General features: G+C 45.0%; 1 protein-coding gene across 1 annotated transcript in view; it reads right to left on the bottom strand.

The window, feature by feature from the left end:
- Nucleotides 1-23,186, bottom strand: part of sm (heterogeneous nuclear ribonucleoprotein L) — a 256,255-nt gene that overhangs the window by 182,064 nt on the left and 51,005 nt on the right. The window contains exons 4-5 of the mRNA XM_076365095.1: nt 5,560-5,645; nt 3,096-3,192 (exon numbers count right to left, since the gene is read on the bottom strand). Coding sequence (XP_076221210.1) covers nt 3,096-3,192; nt 5,560-5,645 — 183 coding nt within the window. The remainder of the gene's footprint in view (nt 1-3,095; nt 3,193-5,559; nt 5,646-23,186) is intronic.

Genomic DNA, 23,186 nt, shown 5'->3' on the forward strand with positions numbered 1-23,186 from the left:
GAGAGTTACTTAACTCGTACTCAGTATGTTCCCGATTCCGGCGTGTAATTAAAATAATGGAATCGAGTTCAGCAACACCGCAAAACGTCCGGTCTATATACCTCGAAGAGCCCTTCTTTCATAAATCAGAGTACAGTCAGTCGGTTAGAATAAAAACGCGCGATGGTTATACGTGCCGCGGTGCACGTTCAAGTAAAATAGAAGCGAAATTCGGGTCTCTCGGGTTCCGGTTCGAACTCACGCGTGTTCCGAAGATAATCAAGACATGGCCGACTCCGGTCGATACTATAAATTATTATCGCGTTAACGTACCCCAGTTGCTGTTCTCAATTTATGCACGACACTAAATAATACCCGGAAGTCCCGGCTTTCAGTGGATAAATCGTTGCATCGAAGTGGCCCGGCAGAATGTTCTTCGTCGAACATATCGGAGCTTGTAAATTTTACGGCGAAGAAGAAATTCTCATGGAAAATAAATCAGCGCTCGAATCCTGCGGGACGGGATCAAAGAATTTTAACGAGTTTACTTCGGCCGACGTTTTGAGACGGCGAAATGAATCGTATAAATAAGGAAAGCCAATTCCGCGAGATCTACGGTGATTCTTGCGACAGCGATCCTTTGCCGGAGATGAATAACTAAATATGGCGGTCGATTGAGAAAAAACCGATCGACCGGGTCCGCGACACCAGCCGCTGAAACAAGATCTCACTCGTTAGGCGAGAAAGAGCTTTCACGCGCGGCTCGCTCTCGCTATACGAATCGCCCCCCTTTTCTCCCCTCTTCTTTCAAACGACACGGAAGACCTCGTTGCCTCGGGCCTAACGTTAATGCGCATGATTTTCTTTTCATTCCCTCTGAGGCACGCCGTCGCTGTTTGCTCTGGCGATCTCCTCTCCGTGATAGAACGGACTGCGCGGACAGAGAAGCGCGAAAATCCCTTACAACCCCTGCCGCTACGGTAACACTGATACCGCGCGCGGGGATGGAAAAATGTTCCCTTTCCATTCCGAATGTTTTCGCAGCTGAGTATGTTTGAAATTTCAATCGCGCTGCTTTCTTGAGAGAGTCTGTGAGTGATATTAGTTAACTCTTTGCACTCCGAAATTTCTCATTGGAAATATTTAACATTTTTCGACGAGGCGAGGACGATATTCTTTGAAATTTCGAAGGGAGAACACGAGTATATTAAGGAACAAAGCTATTTTATTCCAATATTTCACGTATCGAGGCGTTATACAAAGTTTAACACTAAATATCATATTTTATAGCTTCACTGCGTCAAATCAAGTGGTAACTGAGAGTCACCTCCCGAGTGCAAAGGGTTAACATTGAGATGATGAATCTTGCATGTTTTGTTCGATGAATATTCAGAATAAATGTAGAACACGTAGGAGATACTTGATGCGCTGTAAAAACTAAACGAGAATCACCTTCGTAACTCGAATTCTCGTTTGTTTCGCGCTAAAATATTTCGGAATCTTGTTGAATCAACGAATTCACATTTAACCCTTTGCAGTTGAGAATATTTTTCTCAACAAATATTCATTACTTTCTGATGAAATATCAATGATATGTTTTACGACTAACATAAAGAAATATCTTGCATAAATTAAGTAACAGGACTATTTTATTTCGATGTTCCATGCGTTGATGCATTATATAAAAATTTAATACTGAATTCTAAATTTTATCATTTTCATGGGTCAAAAGAAATGGCGACTGAAAAGCGCCTCTCGAGTGCAAAGGGTTAAAACTATAATTTTGTATTTAACGAAAAAGTAAATACCGTTTCAACGTGAATTATAGATCGAATCGCGCGATTTCAATGCACGCGGGATTCTCGGGGAACAGATCTACGTATAAATCGAGGGTTGTACACGGTGTACATTGAACATAGAAATACGAAAAAGGATCAAAGAGAAGCTGTCGGAGAGTTGAAATAAATAAATATTTAAACAAGAAATCCCGGAAGCTCGCTGAAAATAGCACCAACCAAAAGAACCAGCGAGAGACAACAATCCTTCGCAGCGTAAAACGCTTCCCAGCGCTTTCTAACGTCCAAGAGGTTCCTTTCCCCGGTTAATTTTCTCATTCACGGCTGCAGAAGGAAGAAAAAGGGAAGAGCCCGACGAGAAAGAGCCGCGGTGAATTTCACGAGCGTCCGCGCGCCCTCTTCGGACGGTGTCCTCGGCGGAAACGTTGAAACTCGCCGCGGCAACGTGTTGCGTGTCGGAGGGCTGCATTTTCGCGAATTATTTCGAATCCGCTAATTAGACGTCGGACGAAATATCGGGAAGAATGTCCTCGCCGGGCGAGTAATTGGAAGAATATGTAACGAGCACGTGGAATGAATGAAACGGCCGAGTTTCCTCCGGTTTCATGGCGGCGTAAGTACAAGGCCCGGTTACGTAAGGGAAAACGTGAATTTAGAGCGTTCCCATTATTTGCGGAAGCATTTCTCCGCGGGATTCTTTCTCATGAATATTAACGGTAGAACTCGAGAGGCTTATTCCCCCCGCCCCTCTTCTCCTTCCAGTTTCCCTTTTTTCTCCCCTTTTTATTTCGTCTTTCATCCTTGGTCCGTCCATCGCCGGTCTAGTATAATGAGCCCGACCTTCGGCCGGTTCGCGCGCCGCCCGTATTTTTTCGAATAGCCGTTGAAGATGTACGGTCCGTTGAAAACCAGAGGTCCGAGTCGCGAAATTGCCCTTTTACGAGGGTAACAATGTCTGATTCTTCCCGTGGAGATCTATTTTCTGGCCAAATTCCGAGAGCGTTCGAGGCTCGACGCGCGGACGTGTCTACGCTTGGTAATAATTAAGTTCCTCGGTGCCTATGTTCATTGATTAACGAAGGAAATATGACCGAAACTGCGGAGAATTTCGAGAACATCGAATTCATAAATGTTTCAGAATTTTCTGAGGGTACGACTATGCAATTTCCTCGAGTGTCTCGTACGATTCTGGAAGCTAGCGCGGAGAATCAAAGTATATCGGGGGTAACTTCGTTTATTTCGATTAGTATTCTCCGAATTGCGCCGCTCTGGTTTCCAAAGGCTGACGCGGCGGAAAGGAAATCAAAATGGAGCACTCACCTTCGCGAAGTCGATCTTCAGTGTGCAGCAGCCGGAGTATATGTCTGCTCCGTGAAGTGTCTCCTTCGCTCTCGTCGCCGATTCCACGGAGTCGAACGTGGTTATCGAAGGACTTCAGTTAAGAATATATAGGCACTACTGTTCTTCGCGTAGCTTAGTGACGGACGAAAATTACCCGCGAAGGAGGAAATACTCGCGGATACCATCGGCAAAGAGGATTTCCATCGGTTCAGCGCATACCGTTTGTAAGAGGAAATACGAGGCTTATCGCCTTCCTGCAGGATCAAACTTCGAATTTCGCGCCGGATGCGCCGCATAGTCTGTTTCGTAACGTGTGTGCGTTCCGAGGATTAATTAGCTACTCGGGGATGACGAACGGGAGGTTCGTAAATTAGTTTCTGAATTATGAAGATGATTTTCTGATTCGGAAATCCTTAACGCGACCAGTATGCGAGACGACGCTTTAGGAAAAGTATCAGATAAAGCTAATCTCCGTTTACCATTTCGAATCGTTTCACTACATACCTCATTCTGACAGCAATGCGCGCGAAAAGCTATTTAATTCTTTACGGGAATTGAACGATTAAGATCGTTACATGCGTTAGACTGCTTAGCGGCCGCGTAAAAAAACTGAAGGCATTCAACGGAGGAAGTACTTCACAAAGAAACGAGAGAACAATTCATCGTTGAATTTACGAGCGAGCGTTACGAAACGGCACACAGAAGAAACACAAATCACTGTATCGTGAAACGGTCCAATGAATTCAGGAATTCCAGATATCGCAGAAACGTCTGTCTAAAGATTTTTCCCGTTGGATTTATCACCGGCACTCTCCGAGCCAAACACCCGTGCGAGGCACTCTCCGCGATCAGCGATAGACGCGGACAGAGTATTTTCAAAATAAAACCCCCAGCTTCTGCCCCACCACGCGCGTTCACAGACGAATGGAGCCGAAGACAGATGACATTGGTTGAGTTTACAAACATCTGTTCGCGCCCATAAATTTCACAATACACCGCCGGACCGGGCGACAGGTCGACAGAATATAATAGAATATTACCACGATATCCATTAACTCCCCAGAATTTAGAGCAGACAACTATCCATTAGCTACACTCAAAACAGAACTCCATCATATTCTCATCTGCGATCAATTATCCCCCCCTTCATCAAATCGCTGCAGTGTTCCCTCTAACCCTCTGCGATCTCCGAAAACGAAATCTCCAAATTTCAGATGCTAAAATTATCTAGGAGATACCAAAGAATAATCCCTCTTCAATTTCTAAATAGAAACCTTCAAATTTCAAGAACTAAAAGTATCTACAACACCAAAAACTTATAAAAACTGATTCCTCAATAATTGCAAAAGACCTTCAAATTTCAAGTACCAGAATTACTCACAAAATGGGAAATAAAAAGCCGATAAAGATTAATTTCCCTATATCTCAAAAGGTTAAATTTCAAGAGCTGAAAGTATCTACAAAACCAAAAAAAAACCTGAAGATAAATCTTCCACAATTTCTAAAACAAGCCCTTCAAATTCCACGTTTCAAATTATCTAGAACATGTCAAAAACTTATAAAAACTGATTCCTCAACAATTGCAACAGACCTTCGAATTCCAAGTGCCAAAATTATCCAAAAAATATGAAATAAAAAACCCACAAAGATTAATTTCCCTATATCTCAAAAGGTCAAATTTCAAGAGCTGAAAGTACCTACAAAATCAAAAAAAAACCAAAGATAAACCTTCCACAATTTCTAAAACAAGCCCTTCAAATTCCACGTGCCAAATCATCAAGAACATTTCAAAAGCTCCTAAAGACTGATTCCTCAACAATGGCAAACGCCCTTCGAATTCCAAGTGCCAAAATTATCCAGAAAATATGAAAGAAAAAACCCATAAAGATTCATTTCCCTATATCTCGAAAGGTCATCAAATTTCAAGAGTTGGGGTTGAAACGACACTCCCAGAAGAACTCGAGCGGATCCTCCGGTATCCGCATCGAGGTATCGAAAAAGTAATAACTTGAAAGTCAGGTAGATCTGGCCAGGTTCGTAAAAGAGAAGGGTCAATTAAGTAAGGATTCGTTTAACATGCCACGGGTTGCTCCAGATTTCTCCCTCCCACCCTCCTGGCTCCGTGACATCTCTCGCGCCCTGATACCGAGGCGCGCTCGAGATAACCGGTCGCCGGAAGATCCTGTAACCCGGTATCGTCAGCCCCAAGTTCCGGTTATAAATCCTCATCGCCATTGTAACGGTGGCGCGTGACCGACGAACTTTCGCGCCGAGTCATTCCGAAGATGTGCGCCGCGATGGGAATCCTCTCGAGGCGGTAAGCCCCCGAGCGTCAACCCCCGGGGCCGGCCGGCAACGGGAAGGGCCGGTCGGTATCTCGCGACCCGCACATAAAACGCGGTCCAACCGGTGGACGGTGTATTGTAACTATAGCAAAGGATATTCCACCATAGCCTGAACGCCGTTTTTCTTGAAGATAACGATACGCCGAACTTGTCCGCTGGGCGCGCTGATCGTGTGCAATACTTCCTGTAACAGAAAAAAGAGGGGGGATTGTTTTAGGAAACTGGCGCAGTGTAGATTTAATTATAGATAGCCTTTACGGCGTTCCGTTTTTATTGCGAAAAGTGTAGTTTACCCGTAACGTGGCGATGAAGGGAGAACGGGGGAATAGTTTTAAGGGAGCTCGCGGGGGCGGGTTTATTGAATGACGCGATGTAGACTTCGAAATGAGATCTCTTTAGTGGCAATTCGTATTTTACAGGGGAGTAAAGGGCGAACGAATGTTTTATATGATACTATTTGTGCCGTGATAATTAATGAAATTCAGAGAATCAATTAGTATTTTCAATGTCTCTTCTGCCACTTCTAAATAAGATCTCTGTAGAATTCGTATTTTACATGAGAGTGAAGGGTGAAGGAATGTTTGATATGATACTATTTGTGCCGTGATAATTAGTGAAATTCAGAGAATCAATTAGTATTTTCAATGTCTCTTTGGCGTCTCATCGAGAGAACGAGAGATTATATTTAACCCGTTAACGACGGCTGTTCATTTATGTGTTTATTCTTCAGTAATACACTGAACAAAAATGTAAGTCTAGATAACATGTAAGTTGATTTGTGTACGATTTTTCATAACCTAAACGAATCATAAATAGTTAAAATAAACCTGCGTTTCTGGGCTCGATTTTAAAACTAGAATTGTGCGATGGATTAACACGTTGAATGCCGCACGATCTCATGATACAAAGTACTTGAAATGGAAAAAATATAATATTAACCCATTCACTGCCAGTCACGAATATACTCGTAGCAAGAGATTGCCAGTTTGGTACAATCTTGATTGTATTTGAAATGTATCGTAATATAAAGCAAAATAAATTGAAAGTACAAATGAAATCACACATTTTATGCTAGCAGTGAATAGTTTACTACAAGATTTATCATTGTTATAAAAGAATAAGGAATATTGTATAGAATGGCTAAAATTCTCATGGCAGTAAACGTGTTAAATCATTTGATTGAACTGCATTGTTATCATTGCAGGTTCATCTAGCTGAATGTCACCACATTAGTCAGCATTACGTATAATATAGAAATTTCAAATAATATTTCAAATAATCATGGTTTAATTGAACTATAGTAATTCGATTCGGTTGGGGATCACCGGTTACCATGGCGTTCAACGTGTTAAAAAACCATTTTAAATGCAAAAATATCGTTCGAAACAATACAGTGTTGAAGCGTGTATCGTCCGATAACGCCGAGAACTCGAGGAACACGTTTTCGCGAGGGTAAGTTTCCAGTAGCCGCGAACCGACGTCCATTATCGCGATCCCCCGAACGCGCGACCGTAGTCTCCTGAATAAACATAATAAGACCGCGGTGAATAATAAAATAATGGAACGTCGTCTACACGTAGCGTGAAAGCGGCCACCGGCCCGTGAAATATTCCCCGCCGCGGTATCTCCCATTCAAATCCGACGTTTTCGTACACATCTTATTCCGCGCGCATGTAGAATAAGGTTCTAAGAAGCTTTACGTCCCGGCGGCCGCGAGCCGTGTTTTCCGGTCGGCTCGTATATCTTCGTGGAACGGTCAGTGAATTTATCGGCGCTACCACGTCCCTGGATCCGCGAGCAATTTCAATGCCGCGCGAAAAACAGTATCTGCACTTGAACTGAACCAATATACCGTAATTTATTGTCCGCGAGCGCGCTCGCGTTGACGCGTCGATTGTCTAGGTGGATTGTCTACTGTGGCTTGTGAATCACTTGGAAATAATTACGGTGGGTATGACTGATGATTAAGAAATTTATTAACCCTTTGCACTCGAAGATTGTCATTGATATTACCAACAATTCGAACTAATTCTAGTGGAAAAAGCATATAAACATATAAATATGATACGTGTATGAACAGAAAAATCATAGAATATCTTACTGTTTTTTATCGATAAGATATAAATGTTATAATATATTTAATGACACAATGACAAATTTTTCATTTCTCTGCTCCGGAGCCCTCGAGTGCAAAGCGATAAAGAACCCATTTCTATCTTTGCTATGAAAGAATAAGTAATGTTTCAAATGTTGAAGATTTGAGCATTTCGATCAGCTCTTTCCAATTGCTCGTCTGATAACGACCGAAACTTCACGTGAAGCTTAATGAACATTACTTGGCAAAGTTAAAGGATCACTACGTTGCAGTTGAACGTGTTTCATTTGTAGCTTGAGATCACTCAATCTTGTTGTCTAATAATTCAATAGATCCAATAGTTTAAGGAATAAAATGGTTAATTTATTATCATTTGTAGCTTGAGATCACGTAATCTTATAGTCTAATAATTCAATAGATCCAATAGTTTAAGGAATAAAATGGTTAATTTCTTAACTATTGGATCTATTGAATTATTAGACTATAAGATTAAGTGATCTCAAGCTACAGATGAAACACGTTCAATCACAACGTAGTGACTCAGCTTTCTCAAGCAATGTTCATTAAGCTTCAGGTGAAGTTTGATTGTCGCATTCAATGTATGAAATACTGGAAGCGCAAGAATAGACTCTATTTAAGTAAATGAGATCGCCTCCCATTTCCAGAGACGCGGCGCTCAAAGTGTAAACGCGAAAACCCTCGCGGGGATCGTAGCCAGGCCACTCGCGCGCGAACCGCGGAAATCTCGACGATCTTGGGAACAGGATCGAGAAGATACGTCGCCGCGAATGTTTACGAATCGCGTTCCCGAGAGATCCGATCTACTCGGGCCGGAAAAGCGGCGAGCGGAGAATCGGGCAAGGATGCGAGGTAATTATGCGTTTGCTCGCCTATCTAAATATTTGCGAATTTTAATGCCCGTAAATCTTCGTTGATCAAAGAGCCAATAAACGCGGGGCACCGGGCGAGTGCAAGCGCGTCCTCGTCGGCGGCCATTTACTTAGGTATACACTCTCGTTCAACTGGGAAACTTCACGCATTCCTACGGAACTGGCACAGTGGTTTTTACTATTCTGTAAAGGTTTCCCAAAGGTTTGCACATCTTTTCACCGGGAGGGCATATTGGTCGCATTTTATCCTCAAATCGGATTTTGACACTTTGCACTCGACAGGTGACTTACTCGCCACTTGATTTGATATAACGGAATTACAAAATCTTAGGAAGAATATTAAATTTTGTGGACGAATGTCGGCGTTCCGGCGAGATGAAATTTTCATATTTTGAAGACCAAGTAACAAAGAAATGATTTAATTACTCAAATAGCAAGAGATCAGCACGCAGTTTCCTTTTGTTCTATCAATTATACAATTGATATATAAGTTAGCTTCATCTGTTGAAGGTTTGGTACAATTCGAAGAATTTTCGTCCGCAAAGGGTTAAATTTTGTGTAATGCATCAATACGTGAAATATTGCAATAGAATATCTTATTAACCCTCTATAGGCTGAATTTTTGTTTGTGATTATAACAAAATCTATGCAGTACAAAATTAATAAATATCCACATATGAATACGAATTAACAATTTCTTCAAACGAGTATATTTTGTAACTTTCAAGTTACAATGACGTTAAACTTTCACGCCTGAGCGTATAAAAGTTTAAAACTGATTACTTAATTTTACTCACCACTTTGAGTGCAAAATGAAACAAATCAACAAGATTCCAATATACTGACACGTGACTTCAAAGTTACATGGGCCTACAGAGGGTTAACTTATGCATGTTTTCTCATTACTTAGTTTCAAAGAATGTCTATATATCGGAAACTGTTGAGCGTATCCAATGAAAAACTTTCGACTGCAAAGAGTTAGCACTTGATTCCTTCAAACAAATTTTCCAGGTACAACATACCAATGTACCTTGAGTTCTTTAACCCTTTGCGGACGAATGTCGACATTTCGGCGAGATGAAATATCCACATTTGGAAAAGTAAGTCGCAAACAAACGATTCAATTACTCAAACAGCAAGAGATCAGTGTATAATTTCCTTTCTATTATTTAAGCAATATATATATATAATTTAACTTCATCTGCTGGAGGATTCGTATATTTCGAAGAATCTTCGTCAAAGGGTTAAAATCCCTTGTACATCGCATTCGAGAATCAGCTGACGCTACAACGATCCAACGTTGCACAGTGGGGAGACGTTAAGCGATCGAGGAACGCGTGCAAACGACGAAGGTTCAACGAGTCCCCGCAGTATTTTATTTCCCTTGATAACAAACATTTGCTCCCCAGCCGCTATCCTCTCTTCCCCTTCGGTGAAATATATTGAGCGTCTGTTGAAGCTCTCCCAGGGTCTAGCAGCCCGGAAATTGCCCCGAAACCGCAAACTGCGAGATATCTTTCGGTCGGCAAACCCGTGGCGTCTGAAGGCTCAATGCTAAATCGAAGTCCGAGTGATCTCCGAATCGACAGGGAAGCTCCGATGAGAAATATTTGCTCAGTTTAGAGGGGGAGCGTGTATTTTTCCAAATAGATAAACGTTTCCTCTTCAACGGGCCGGGCATTCAGCAACGCGAAAGCTGAAAACAGCTCGGTGAAAAGCGTTTGGACGGGGGCCGCGGTTGAACGGAGACCGGCAATTGAGATCGTTTAAGGGCCAGGTGTGTGTTTACCTGTAGCTTGCACGCCGGCCAGACTGGAATCTCGCCGGCGCGGCTGATGACGCAGCATGGCGCCGCGCCAAGCCCACTTTCCGTGCCGCGGAAACCTCCTCCGCGAGGACGTTCCGCGTACGGACGATAGCGGCCCGCCAGTCGGCACAGGATCCCCAACCTTCGCGTGTCGAGATATACGACCGTCATTTCGTTCTTTTTTATCCTGGTGCACTACTCAATTTATCTGTGCGTTTGGAATAATGTTGTAAAAGGTAGGAACACGGAGACTGGTGAGAAGAATTTTCTGATCTCAAATTGAAGTTGTTCAAATGAAGAATTTGAATTTCCCAATTATCAAACTGCTGAATTTTAAGATATTTATATTCTGAAACTTTCAAATTTACAACTGTTCAAATTTTCAACTATTCAAATTCTCCAACTTTCAAACCTTTAAACTTTCAAACTTTCAAGCTTCCAAACTTTCAAATATTCAACCTTTCAACCTTTGAAACTTTCAAACTTTCAAACTTTCAAACTTTCAAATTTTCAAATTTTCAACCTTTCAAACTTTCAAAATTTCAACCTTTGAAACTTTCAAACTTTCAAACTTTCAGACTTTCAAATTTTCAACCTTTCAAACTTTCAAAATTTCAACCTTCCAAACTTTCATAATTTCAACCTTTCAACCTTTCAACCATTCAACCATTCAACCATTCAACTTTTCAACCTTTCAACCATTCAACCATTCAACCATTCAACTTTTCAACCTTTCAATCTTTCAACCTTTCAATCTTTCAACCTTTCAACCTTACAAACTTTCAAACTTTCAAACTTTCAAACTTTCAAACTTTCAACAATTCATACTTTCAACCATTCAACCTTTCAAACTTTCAACAATTCATACTTTCAACCATTCAACCTTTCAACCTTTCAGCCTTTCACACTTTCAAATTTCAAAATCTTCAAGGTATCAAACTCTCGAATCGTGAATTGACTTGAAGAAACCCAAAGAAACGACATGACATTAAAAGAACGAGAAAGCGGTTGAATCAGCTAGACCCCAGGAACGCAGCAGGGTAAACCGGGAGAAGCTATTCCAAGGAGTTCGATCCCGTCGCACGACATGGGCCAGCAAACTCCCGAACGACATCATCAATTTCAAGTAGGCAGGACGTATCTTCGGTGCACCCCAGTTTCCCGTGTTTTGCAAACCCCCGTGGCGAACGGCACGCCGCGTGTATTATGCGCCCCTCGCTGAATCGTGCGATTTTTCTGTTATCATCAGCGGAATTGGAAATGGAAATTCTTAGCCTCCGATGGAACTGCGGAGTTTATAGACAGGCAGATTCTAAATTGTGCGAATTATGGAAAACGCTCCTTGAGGCTGCGGATACGTTGAATGAGCAGTTTTCTGACCGACTTCGTTTCGATTATTTACCGTGTACGATTCAGCGTGAGTTCACGGAATATCTTATTGCAGCAATAATGGTACGATACTTCGAAAGATGTAAATCGGTAGACTCAGCGATAAGTTAGAATAGTCAGGAATAACCAACACTCGGGATTATACGAAAGGGGACAGCGGAACTCTCGGATTGGCGCATGGTAAACGTGTGGTCATGCGACACCTCCATTAGTGTCCGTGGCGGACAGACAAACATATGAAATCTCCGAGGACGCTCGTTCTCCTAACGTTATCTACGGTATCACAGCTGGTAGCATACAAAAGGAGGCAGAGCTCAGATAACGGTAGACGTATTATTGCACCGAATTGGTAGCGGAAACGAAACGGCGAAATTCACCGCGCAACTTTCTGCTATTAACCACTTAAGAACAAACTTCCCTTTCAAAGAAAACCTCCAAGAGCGGACTACCTTTAAAAGAAACAAAGCCCTCTCAGAGCTAAATCTGATAAAACAAAGTTTCAATGACACAAACTTCGCTTCATGCTGCGTAAACCATTGAAATCCGCAAGGACAAGATCAAAAATGTACAATTCGAGCAATTAACATCTCGACTCCGAATAGATGCAATCAAAAGCCGTTTACATCAATTTTCACAATCCGAAATCCCGATTCAAAGGGTCCGTTGATCGTTGAAGGGTTGTTAATCCAATCTCGAAATAATCGAGTCGCTAAATATAGTGCGCCGGCCGCGAACCGGTTAATCCGACCGATGGAGGATCCGCAATCTAGCAAAAGGTACCGTCCATTTGCGAAGATTATTCTGGTGCGTGCGGCGGACCAAGCCGAGCGGCGTTGAACTGTGAAGCACGATTCATTAGATCACCGGAGGGAGAGTACGCACTGTTTGTTCCCCGAGGAGCGCGCATCCATCGCTCGGACTTAATTATCCGGCGTTTTCATCTGGCTCGAAGAAAGTAAGGCTCCTTTGTGCCGCGCGCCGGTCCGAGGCACCGACAGAGGAGCCATTGTCGCGATCTCTGTACGGCGCGGTGTAAATTCAATACATCGGCGCGCCTCCCAGCCCCGTTTTCCCCGATTTTTTCCTCTCCCCGCCGACCCGTCGCGTCCGCCGTCGATCCTCGACAAAGCGAAACGCCTCCCCTTTCGCGCTTAAACGATACCACCGAGGAGCGGGCCAGAAATCGCGATAAGAATATAGGTAATCCCCCGCCGACGCGCCTTTGTTCGTCGGAAACGTATTCGCTCGGAGGGCGGCTGCGTCCAAAGGGAACTTCGCCTCGCGACCTCGCGTGGACCACTTAATTTCTTGAGGACCCTCCGTAATGATAAGCAACTGTGTCTTCCTCGTGGATGCGCGTCGCTTCTAAAAATTGAATATTCAAGCATACGCGGAGGGTGCAACGTTCAAACGATTTCGTTGTATTTGCCTTTTAATTAAACCGCGGCGCTTTTAATATAGAAGTACAACGAGATTACGGAATTACCGACACAGGAGTACGAGACTAAGGATTAGATTTCGTGATCTGAATCGAAGGGACTCGATGAGTCTCCCGGAGACCGTCGTCTGCTGGTCGAAGCGTTCTAATCAACAAGATGGCCGATTAGAGTCAAAGACGCTGACGAGCGGCTCGCGTCAAAAGACGACGTCGGCTTTGACTCGCTTGAATACTGGGCAACGTTAATGAATAAGTTCTGTCATTACCGTGGGACCTGACATTATTGCGGCACGTAAAAATATCCCCTTCGGTCGGCCCGTGCGACGCCATCTTGAGAAGCAGAGTATCTAACGAGAGTATACCGTAGAAGCTGAAGAATATTAAAACGACTATAGAATACTGATCGAACGTAGCCAAACATTTTACTAAAAGCTGACACTAATCGTGTCACTTACGTGTTCAATGCAACTTTCCAAAATATTTCAACCCTTTCCGACGAACCTCACATTCACCGATCAGCCTCTAGAAATCACGCTCGTCGGGTCAGAATCCCCAGAACCTTATTACACTCGAAAAGCCGAATACCGGAGACAGCCCGAACCCTAGCATTCCTTATCATTTCAGGTTCGCGCCAAACCGGTGACCCAATTACGTAATATTCGACTCTATAAATGAACCGATGCATAGAGCGGCGCGAATTCCGGGTCGGCGAATGTCATAGGAAGAGTTCGGCTGTTAATGCATCGCGATCTAGAATCTGACCCCGCGGCACGACGCATCCTAAAAGATTCACGAGCCCCGATAGTGCCAAAAGTGGGTTCACCGGCGCTCCTGTTTATCGTCGCTCCGCGAGTCGCCTATCCAAATCGGACATCCTATCGATCGAGCTCCTACAAATGGCCCCCGGATTAACAGGGCCGAACGTCCGAGCGGACGATAATGAATTCGGCAAGACGAACGGCGAGATCGCGACGATTGATGCGCGTCCGCTCCTCTCCCGGAGCCTTTTCTATTATTAGGGGCTGCGTGCCCGGCCGCGTCTTCTAATCCCATCCCAATCCCATTCAGTCGCGCGCGGGCGCATGAAAAAGTGATGAAACGGTGCAATTACGGCGTCAATTGGACGCGCGCGCGGGTCGAAAAACCGTCCGGTTTTCGCGAAGACGGCGCGCGCGCCTGGAAAACACGGGTATTTCCCACGAGTACGATCCCGACGATACTCGCGGATACAGGTATTCGCCGGTGGAACTGCAGTCTCGAGCAGCGAGCAATGTAATAAGCCTGCGTCTGGAAAGCGTCGAATTCGAGGGACAAATTGAAAGTCGAGCGGACACGGTAACACGCTCGCGAACGAGTCAATTGGCAGACGATTGCAGCGTGGAACGTGGCAGGAGGTTGCTAACAGGAAATGTAAATAAAATTAGGTGTACCGATTGTGCGAGAGCTGCTCCAGTGTTCCTCGAACGAATTTATGCACGTTTAACGTTTGAAATATTGAACAGTGCCTCCATTCAATTCGAACTCGATATCGGAGTGTTGGAATTGAATGTAATAACCTCGGAAGTGTTCACGTCTCAGCTGCCAGACCTCCGCTCCTCCGTTTGGCAAGAACAAACTACCCTCCGGAGTCTCAGCCCTTTTCTTCTCTTCATTACTTCACGGAGAAAATCACATGGAACCACTTCTGCTCGTCATCAATCATATCTGTGTACATGCTCGTGACGCAACAGTGCCGGTTAACGGGTTAACAACCTCTCCTCTATAATTCATACACTCAATCGCACAGAAACGGTAAAAAGAGGAGCGCGGTCCCCAGGGCGAGCTGCTCGAAGACGGATTTCCCTGCTCGCTTCTTATTTCTCGAGGGAAATTCCGGCGTGAAGCAACCTGGAAATTGCCATCGACGAGCGGGACAAAGGGGCGAGCCATCTGGACACCGGCTCGAGTGGGCGGCGCGGATTATGCCCTTGAAATTTTCATAATTGGCGAAAAACACTCGCGGGCATCTGCGCCGCAGCGGCGCGGAACCCGCGGCGTCGAAGACAGATGCGAGCAACGACGGGAAAACTTCTGGGAAACGGATCGCGGGACAAGGGGACCGAAAGGGAACCGAAAACGACGAGACGCTCGGTCGCTCTCGTTCCTTTTCTCGTCCTCCGTCTCGCTTCCGTCGGTTCCGCCGCGTTTCTGCGTCTGACCTACCCTCACGTAACGCCCTCGCGTTTTTCCTGCGCTTCTTTCGCCCGATATAAATATCACCGACAAATGATCTCGGGGCCGCGCGGCTGTCTCCGCGGTCGTCGCGGAGAGACTGTTAGCGGCGGGTGAAGGATGCTCCGGGAGAATTTCAGCGCTGGAAAATGGAGATTGCACGCGGCGAAACACCGTTGATAAATTCCGGGGCGTTAAGGATCCTCGTGATTCGTCTGAATGAGCGTCGAGGGAGCCGGCGCGAAACGTGAAAAGGGCGAAGCACGGCGAAGCACCCGACACGTAACGGTTCGAATATCGAGTGAGGAAGGGCGGCGGCGCGGGGACGTTCGGAAAATATCCGACGGGTAACAGTTTCTTCTATTTTTCTTTCGGCGCCCGCAATATTCCTGTCCCCGGGAAATCCCGCACAATGGCCGGTCTCGGGAGCACCGCCGCTGGCAGCAAGAAATCGTGCGGCGCCGTGGGGATCTTCGCTCGTGTTCCTCTCATTCTTATTCCGCGCCACGCGGCGGGCCACGGGTCTGACCTACCTCACGTACCAGTCACCTTCGCCCACCCTTCATCCTCTTTCCTTGCCCGTGACTGATATAAACGCAACTGGTAGGTTAACTTTAGAGAGAGCATCAAAGGACGAGGCGTGTGTGCAGCCGCGGCCGCGGCAGCTGTGAAAACCGCGGCAACTGGATACCTCATAATTTCTATGAAGTCTTTAATCATAGACGACTGCTTGTCGCGCACCGACAGGGCTGGAGGTGTGCTCGCGCGCGAGCCGATGAGGACACGGCCAGTGATTAAAAGGGGAAACGCGAATGCGGAACGGAAGGAAACCTGGCAAAAGAACTGGGGAACCTAAAAATAATCCGCTGGCAAGATATTCTGCAGTGGATCTTCGAAATTCTATCGTGCGGTGAGGATTTTCTTCTGGTACGCCGATCGGACCGTTGCACTCGTGAAATGGCGGTCGGGACTTTGATATGGCGACACTGTGAACTCTTGTGTATAATATTGACCCTTCGCGGACGAATGTCGACGTTTCGACAGGAAGAAATTCCCGTGTTTCAGAGATTAAGTCGCGAACGATTGAATTACTCGAACAGCAAGAGAGTACGCAGCTTCCTCTTTTTTCTATTATTCCAGCAATCGATATATAATTTAAGTCGCGACTTTGATATAGAGACACTGTGAACTCTTGTGTATAATATTTACCCTTCGCGGACGGATGAAAATATTTCGACAGGATGAAATTCCCATGTTTCAAAGATTAAGTCGCGAATGATTGAATTACTCAAACAGCAAGAGAGTACGCAGCTTCCTCTTTTTTCTATTACTTAAGCAATCGATATATAATTTAGCTTCATCTGCTGGAAGTTATTCGTATTTCAAGGAATCTTCGTCCGCAAAGGATTAAGCTTCGCGTGATGCATCGGTCAGTGGAATATTAAAGTAAAATATCTTTGTTTCTTAATTTCTATACGTGTTGTCTTTAGTTTCGAATGTCGTCTATGTGTCATCTGGAGATCTTGAGATTGTCTAGCGAAAATCATCGAGCGAGATGAACAGACAAAATTAAGAGATGAAGCAGTCGATAGAGTAACAGAATGCAAGAAGGGATTTCCCGGTGTTTGCTTGCGGAAAGATCAACGTCGGGAAACCGAACTTTTGAAGGATTAACTTGCGCAGTAGACACGAGAACTTAATTACCGCGGAGAAGAGCTTGAAAAGGCAATACCGAAGGCTCCGGGGATTAGATATTTTTAAGCAGATATTTTCTTGCGGCGCCGGTCGCCCGGAACTTCTTCTAGTTTCCCGTTCCCGGGGCTGGAACCACGTAAATGCGACCGCAGAGTTAACTTTCGAAAGACTGGCAGACTGGCTCGCCGAAAGCTGCGGCGGTTCTAGCGGTCCCAGCGTTCTCTAATTCCCCAGAAACTTTCACCGTAAGATTACTCCGCGCGACGGAATTCAAAGGCGAGCGGCTGGTATTATTTCGCGGGAACAAGGCCGAGACGATGGAAGGAACCAGCGCGCGGGCTAAGCCGCAATCGTCAAACCGGCCGAGGCACAAACGCGCTAATTATAAATTTAAACAGGTTGAATGTGGTTCAAGAGTTTAGAACCGTGTTAGTATATTTACGAGGTGATTATCATTTTGATGAGCGAGGAATAAACGGAGTGAGGAAGTCGGTAGACCTCGCAGGAGATTTGAAATTTTAAATATCGTAAACGGATCTGAATGCATTTACATGAAATCGTGGATACGGGGAACAGGATAAAACGTATAATAGAATTCAATCTAATATTTCGCGTATATACCCGGTCTAATCGCAAATGTACTCTCTTAACGCAATAATCGAGGTTCATTCGGGGAACCTCGCAAGCTACCGTGAAGTTTTAAAGATCTAAACTTCCCGAAAACTCGAGCGAAGTCGGGCAACTTCGCGAAAGAAACAAAATAAGGAAAATTTCCGAAGCTCCCTAAAGGTTCCAAACGGCTATCAATTTAGAGGAAATCCATCTCGCGACTTGCTGAGAGCTCCCGAGAGCTTTCAAGGGACCCGAAGGAAACCTTACGTCTCTGCATGCAGAAGGGAGTCTTGAAAGCAACCCTCCGAATTTGTGAACCTCGCCGAAAGTACCTGAGCACCCTATTCCTAAATATTCGTACGACTCTTCAAGACACCTAGGTTCTCCGAAGTGAACTCGAAAAATTCCCTGTTCTCCCGAGGGTATCTAAATATATGAAAACCCAGAAATCTAGCAATCTTCGGAAGTGTGAACACGAATAACCAACGCAAAAAGTTCGTTTCAAACGTTGAACTCCGTATATCACGGTGAAAGATCGTCTAAATCGGCATACTGGAGATTTGATAATACACCCCATCGTCTTCTCGTAATACGAATTCACGAAACTCGACCTCGGAGAACACAAACGCCGCATTTCCTGTACGCGAGCACCGTTTCAGAGGCAACGACCATAATCGTCGAGAGCGAGGAAAGGATTAATCCCGGCCGGTTCAATTGGCCGGTTCGACCCAACTCGCGCTCCGCTCGTTTATTCGAAAAATTCCTCTCGGTTCTTTTCCGGAAGAGATCGGGCGAAAAAAGAAGCTAGGGCGGAACGGGGGAGAAAGAGAAAAGGGGAACGTTCCTCGAGCGTCTCATTACCATTCAGAATAGGGGCCGCGTCCTCCCGTTTGTCCGCACCAGGTACAAAATTTTCCCCATTGTCCTAACCAGCAGGAACGGTGTAAGCGTAACCGCGGGGCTAACTTTCAAGGGAGGACCGGCTGCGATCCTCCGCCGCTGTCGAAACTGCCGTTTCCACCCCCTAACTCCGTCGAGACTCACTCCTGCTGGCGGAGGATTGTTCCCTTCAGAAACTGAGAACTGGCCTCTCAAAGCTAACCTTAACACGTCTGGCGCGAGATCGATATTACGTGTTGAGGAAAAGGTGCTATCGCATAAAAAAATTCAACAGACGCGAATCGTTTCTATATAATTGCGAGTCGAACGATTAACGCTAGAACCGTACCAGTCGAAATGACTGGTTTCGATCTTTTCGTTTCGCTATGATTAGTATCTTAGAAGCATTCGATAACTGAAATGATCTTGAAAATAAATAGTTTTATTGTTATAATTTTTATACGGATTACATGTTAATCGTATTAAATGCTCGGTAGTTCTAGCGTTAACTCCAACGTTTGAATTTTTTCAAATTTAATCACTAATTTCTCTATCGTCTGTTGTGTCGAGTTAATTGATTTACGATTGGTTAACTCTTTAACCGCTTGTCCTACGAGTGAGACTCGTGGTGAAGATTTTCAACACGATTCAACAAATATGTATATTACTCAGTTCATTTGAGTGCTAAATATTATTCCTCTGTAATCAATTATTATACTTAAAAGGTAATATAGGCATAACATATGCACAGAATTTCTCTCTTTTTCCAATAAATGGTTAATGGCAAAATGGCCGTATTGATTAGAGTTGAGAAAGAAATTATAGGCCAAGGGATTAACACTAGAACTACCAGACTAGTCAAAATGATTCTTTATATCTTTTGATTATTGAGACATTACTAAAGAAACTTCGCTGAAACTACTAAAGAAATAAATTTAGTAACACAAACTGCATCATAAATAAATGCAGGTCTCAATAGATGCAGCTCTGAGTTTCTACAGAAGTGTACAAAAGTCAATCCGAGTATTCAGTAATTCTTACTACTAGATTCCCAACAATTCCAACGTGAGATTAACCAATTCAATCACGAATATACTCGTAGCAAGAGATTGCCAGTTTGGTAGAATCTTGGATGTACTTGAAATATATCGTAATATAAAGCAAAATAAATTGAAAGTACAAATGAAATTGCACATTTTATGCTAACAGTGAATGGGTTACTACAATATTTGTCACTGTTATAAAAGAATAAGGAATATTCCATAGTTAATCATATATGTTATATCATATTTGTTAAGCAAACAAAGGTTGAGGAAAAATGCTCGGCATCGGCACTGAAATTGAACGCATCCTCCCACACTGAACGCGATAATCGGTATTCGCGTAGGTTTGAAGGAAAGTCGAGGGCCGTTACCGAGATCGAAGGATCTCTTCAGGGGTGGCGGAATATAGGGAAGACATCGACGCTGCGGGATAGGCCCCGACAGTGGCACACGTCTCCAGGAAACCTGATACAGGGAATCGAACCGGAAATGTAATCGTGGCGAGGGAAACTTTTAAATCTGTGATGCAGACGCGTGACTCGAATGCGGAACTCCTACGCCCCGGGACGGTGCGCACGCCTTCCGTTATTTACAATAGACCGGGCCGATCAACCGGCATTGCAACCGCGCGATCACGTCTCTGTTTTATACCGTGCGTTTCGGTGCCGTAGGATTTACGGCCGCCTGAATTTTCAACTTGCCAGCGCGGAGGATCGCGAGCTCTGAATCCTTTCGTATCCCCTGGCGATATTTCCCTGGGAATTTCATATTCCGCGGCAGCGTTCGGGTAAACTTTCATTTATATGCCAATTGATAATACACTTTTTCTCCGAATCGCATCCCTACGTTCGAAACGTGTGTTCGCAGTTGATGCAGCCCACGTTATTCGGAATTTATAGATCGTAACTATAAATTAATCGACTGCGATCGGTACCAGATGCAGTTTCACGTTTGATGTAAATTACTGCGTACCCAAATTGACTAGTAATTGAGTTGGCCACGAGTGACATACCATCCTCTCCGTCGATCCATCTTTTTTCTACATTTCGCGATACACGTGTTGCCGTTCCCTCGTAGGTTACACTGTTTACACAGCGGTTCCAATTGTTACACGGAACAACATCAATCTCGTCGCTAACGTTCGCTCGATACACGTAATGGGATAATGAACGTCGATGTAACGTTACAGCGCAATTCCCGCGTTATTAGTGTTCCACGGTTCGGAACCGACGATTCAGGATTATATTTCATTATTAATCTATCTATTCCGTTCTGTATCTCTCGCGATCCGATCCTCCTTCTTTCGGTACACTCGAGAATCTTTGAATATCCCCGGAAGCTTGAAGAGTCGGCAAACTTCAATGTAGATAAGCTGAAAAGACCGCGGGATTAAGCGAACAATTCAAAACGATATCCCCATGAATCCGCTGAAATCTGAACGTTGCGGATCGCTATTAGCCGGAGCCACCCGGCCGATCTAGCCTAAAGCGGTCGCTATCAGTCCACGGTGGTTCCTTCGACCGTTAACAATGCGTATCCTGAATGGAAATGTTTCTGCGCCTAACGATAATACGCGGCGCCGCGTCAGTGGCCGGGGTTGATACACACACACATAAGCTTATCTGAAAGTGGTTACGTATTTTGGGACTAGCATTACCTTATCGCCAAGTAGAAGCCGGTATCGAGTGCTCGCCGAGGTAATCGCGCTAAACGCAACTGGCCGGCGAATTTCGGTCGACCGCGGATCGACGCTTCGTCCCTGATTCAATCCCGATCCTAATAACCCGGACGGGTAAAACGCTCCAATTTCAGTAAGCCCACCCGGTACACACCGTGCACCGTCGCGACGTGCAAGCGAACAGCGTTGCGTCGCGACGACGTTTGTTTGACCGTTCAACAAGTTACAAAAATCAATATTTGTTCGAACAGGCCGCGAGCTAAGTCGCTCCGGGCCGGTGGAAGTAAACCGCGCGCGGTGCATCATTCATCCGCTGGGAAGCGGAAACACGCCGAGCGCGCGCGTATTGCTCCGGAATAGTTCCGCGAGGGACCGGCGTCGAATCGGAGATTAGTTCTCGAAGTGATTGTTGTTCCGGCCTTCGACTACAGTAATTATTAGATGTCCCAGGTGGTCCGGAATAAACCGTTTCATCGTTGTTTCGCTGGTAGCTTTCGACTGTAGCGTGCAAAGGTGCTTTTTGGAGGATTAAAATTTGCAGATTGTTCTTTCGGCGTTCGGAATATTACGATACTATACTGGTGATAACTTAATGAGCAAATTTATCGCGAGAAATAAACAAGAGATCCTCTGTTTTTCTCATAAATCCCTATTTCCGCGCTGCCGAGAGAAACATTTAAAAATCCGGAGCGCGGAACTGCCGGCGATCCGGCGTCAAACGATTTCCAGTCGCATCGAGGACAGTATCGGGCATCGAGACGAAATATCGTTTTCCTTTCAGGTCCATTAAATCCGGCGAAAGTCGTACGAGCAGCCATTTATCGGCAAAGCATCCGCGCAAGACAATAAACGCGAACGCTTAAAAAACTTTCCTCTCTCCGCGCGCGGACAAACAAACCGAACCGTCCCGACATTGTTCCTCAACAAGTTGCAACGAGCTGCACTCCCGTTACGGCGTATAAACTCATCAACGCGGAGCGACGTGAACACCCATAAAATGGCGGCCGCTCGCGTGCAGAGGAACACTGGTGTCTTGCTCGACGGAGAGAAAGATGGACAGAGAGAGAGAATATGTGTGTGTGTGTGTGGTGTGTGTCGGTGGATTTAATACGGCTAAATTCGCAGCGAGAGAGACGAAGAGAGGCGGAGAGAGAGAGACGAGAGAGAGACGAGAGAGGAAGCGAGCGAGGCAGCGCGGAAAGGTCTATCCTAAATCCGGATTTCGAACTCATCCGACCTAATCCACAGGCTTGAGTGCTCGATGCAAAGCGCTTAGACGCTTCTGCGACAAATATCGATTGTCGTCGGGGACTATCGCCGGTATTATTCGATATCCTCCGCAGTTATTCCAGGCCGGATGCAAATCCGTCTTGCTGGTACCCAGAGAGAAAGAGAGGATCCCGTAATTCCCGTGAACGTAAGAAGTCGTCTGAAATGTTGCATTTGCGGATGAGATTAATCTCCTCGCTCTGGATGTTTCATACACGGAGTAGCTCGCGGTATATGCAGATTACCGGAGGTAGTATGCGGAGATTATTACATCAAGACACAGTAATAACAAGGAAACTTCATGTAAATGCGCATCGTGAACGCTGTTGTTTTAGGGCTGTACCTGGCCAGTAATAGCTCGGCTCGCAGAATCTTTCGGGCGATGTAAGAAGCATTGAATTATCCGACGAATCTTGCTTCATAGCTTATACTCTCGAGATTGTTTGTCGTTAACGATAGATCTATATTATAAGAATTATAAAGCAAGAGGGCTGGAAGTTAGAAGTACGTCTGATGGAATCATTGAAAAGACTGAAGCACCACTTCGGTGTCTCCCGGATCGCCTAAACGCGAGCGCCGTCTGGCCCGATGGATAATGGATAACGCTGTAGATAATCCGCGCGGGGATTAACGTTGAACTCCGTGGGCGAAACGCAGTCGAACCCGCGTTTTCATGGAAATATCCCATTGAAAACTTCGCGGATAATTGCCGGCCGAGA

The sequence above is a fragment of the Nomia melanderi genome, chromosome 2 (assembly GCF_051020985.1).
Source record: "Nomia melanderi isolate GNS246 chromosome 2, iyNomMela1, whole genome shotgun sequence".
Lineage (NCBI taxonomy): Eukaryota > Metazoa > Arthropoda > Insecta > Hymenoptera > Halictidae > Nomia > Nomia melanderi.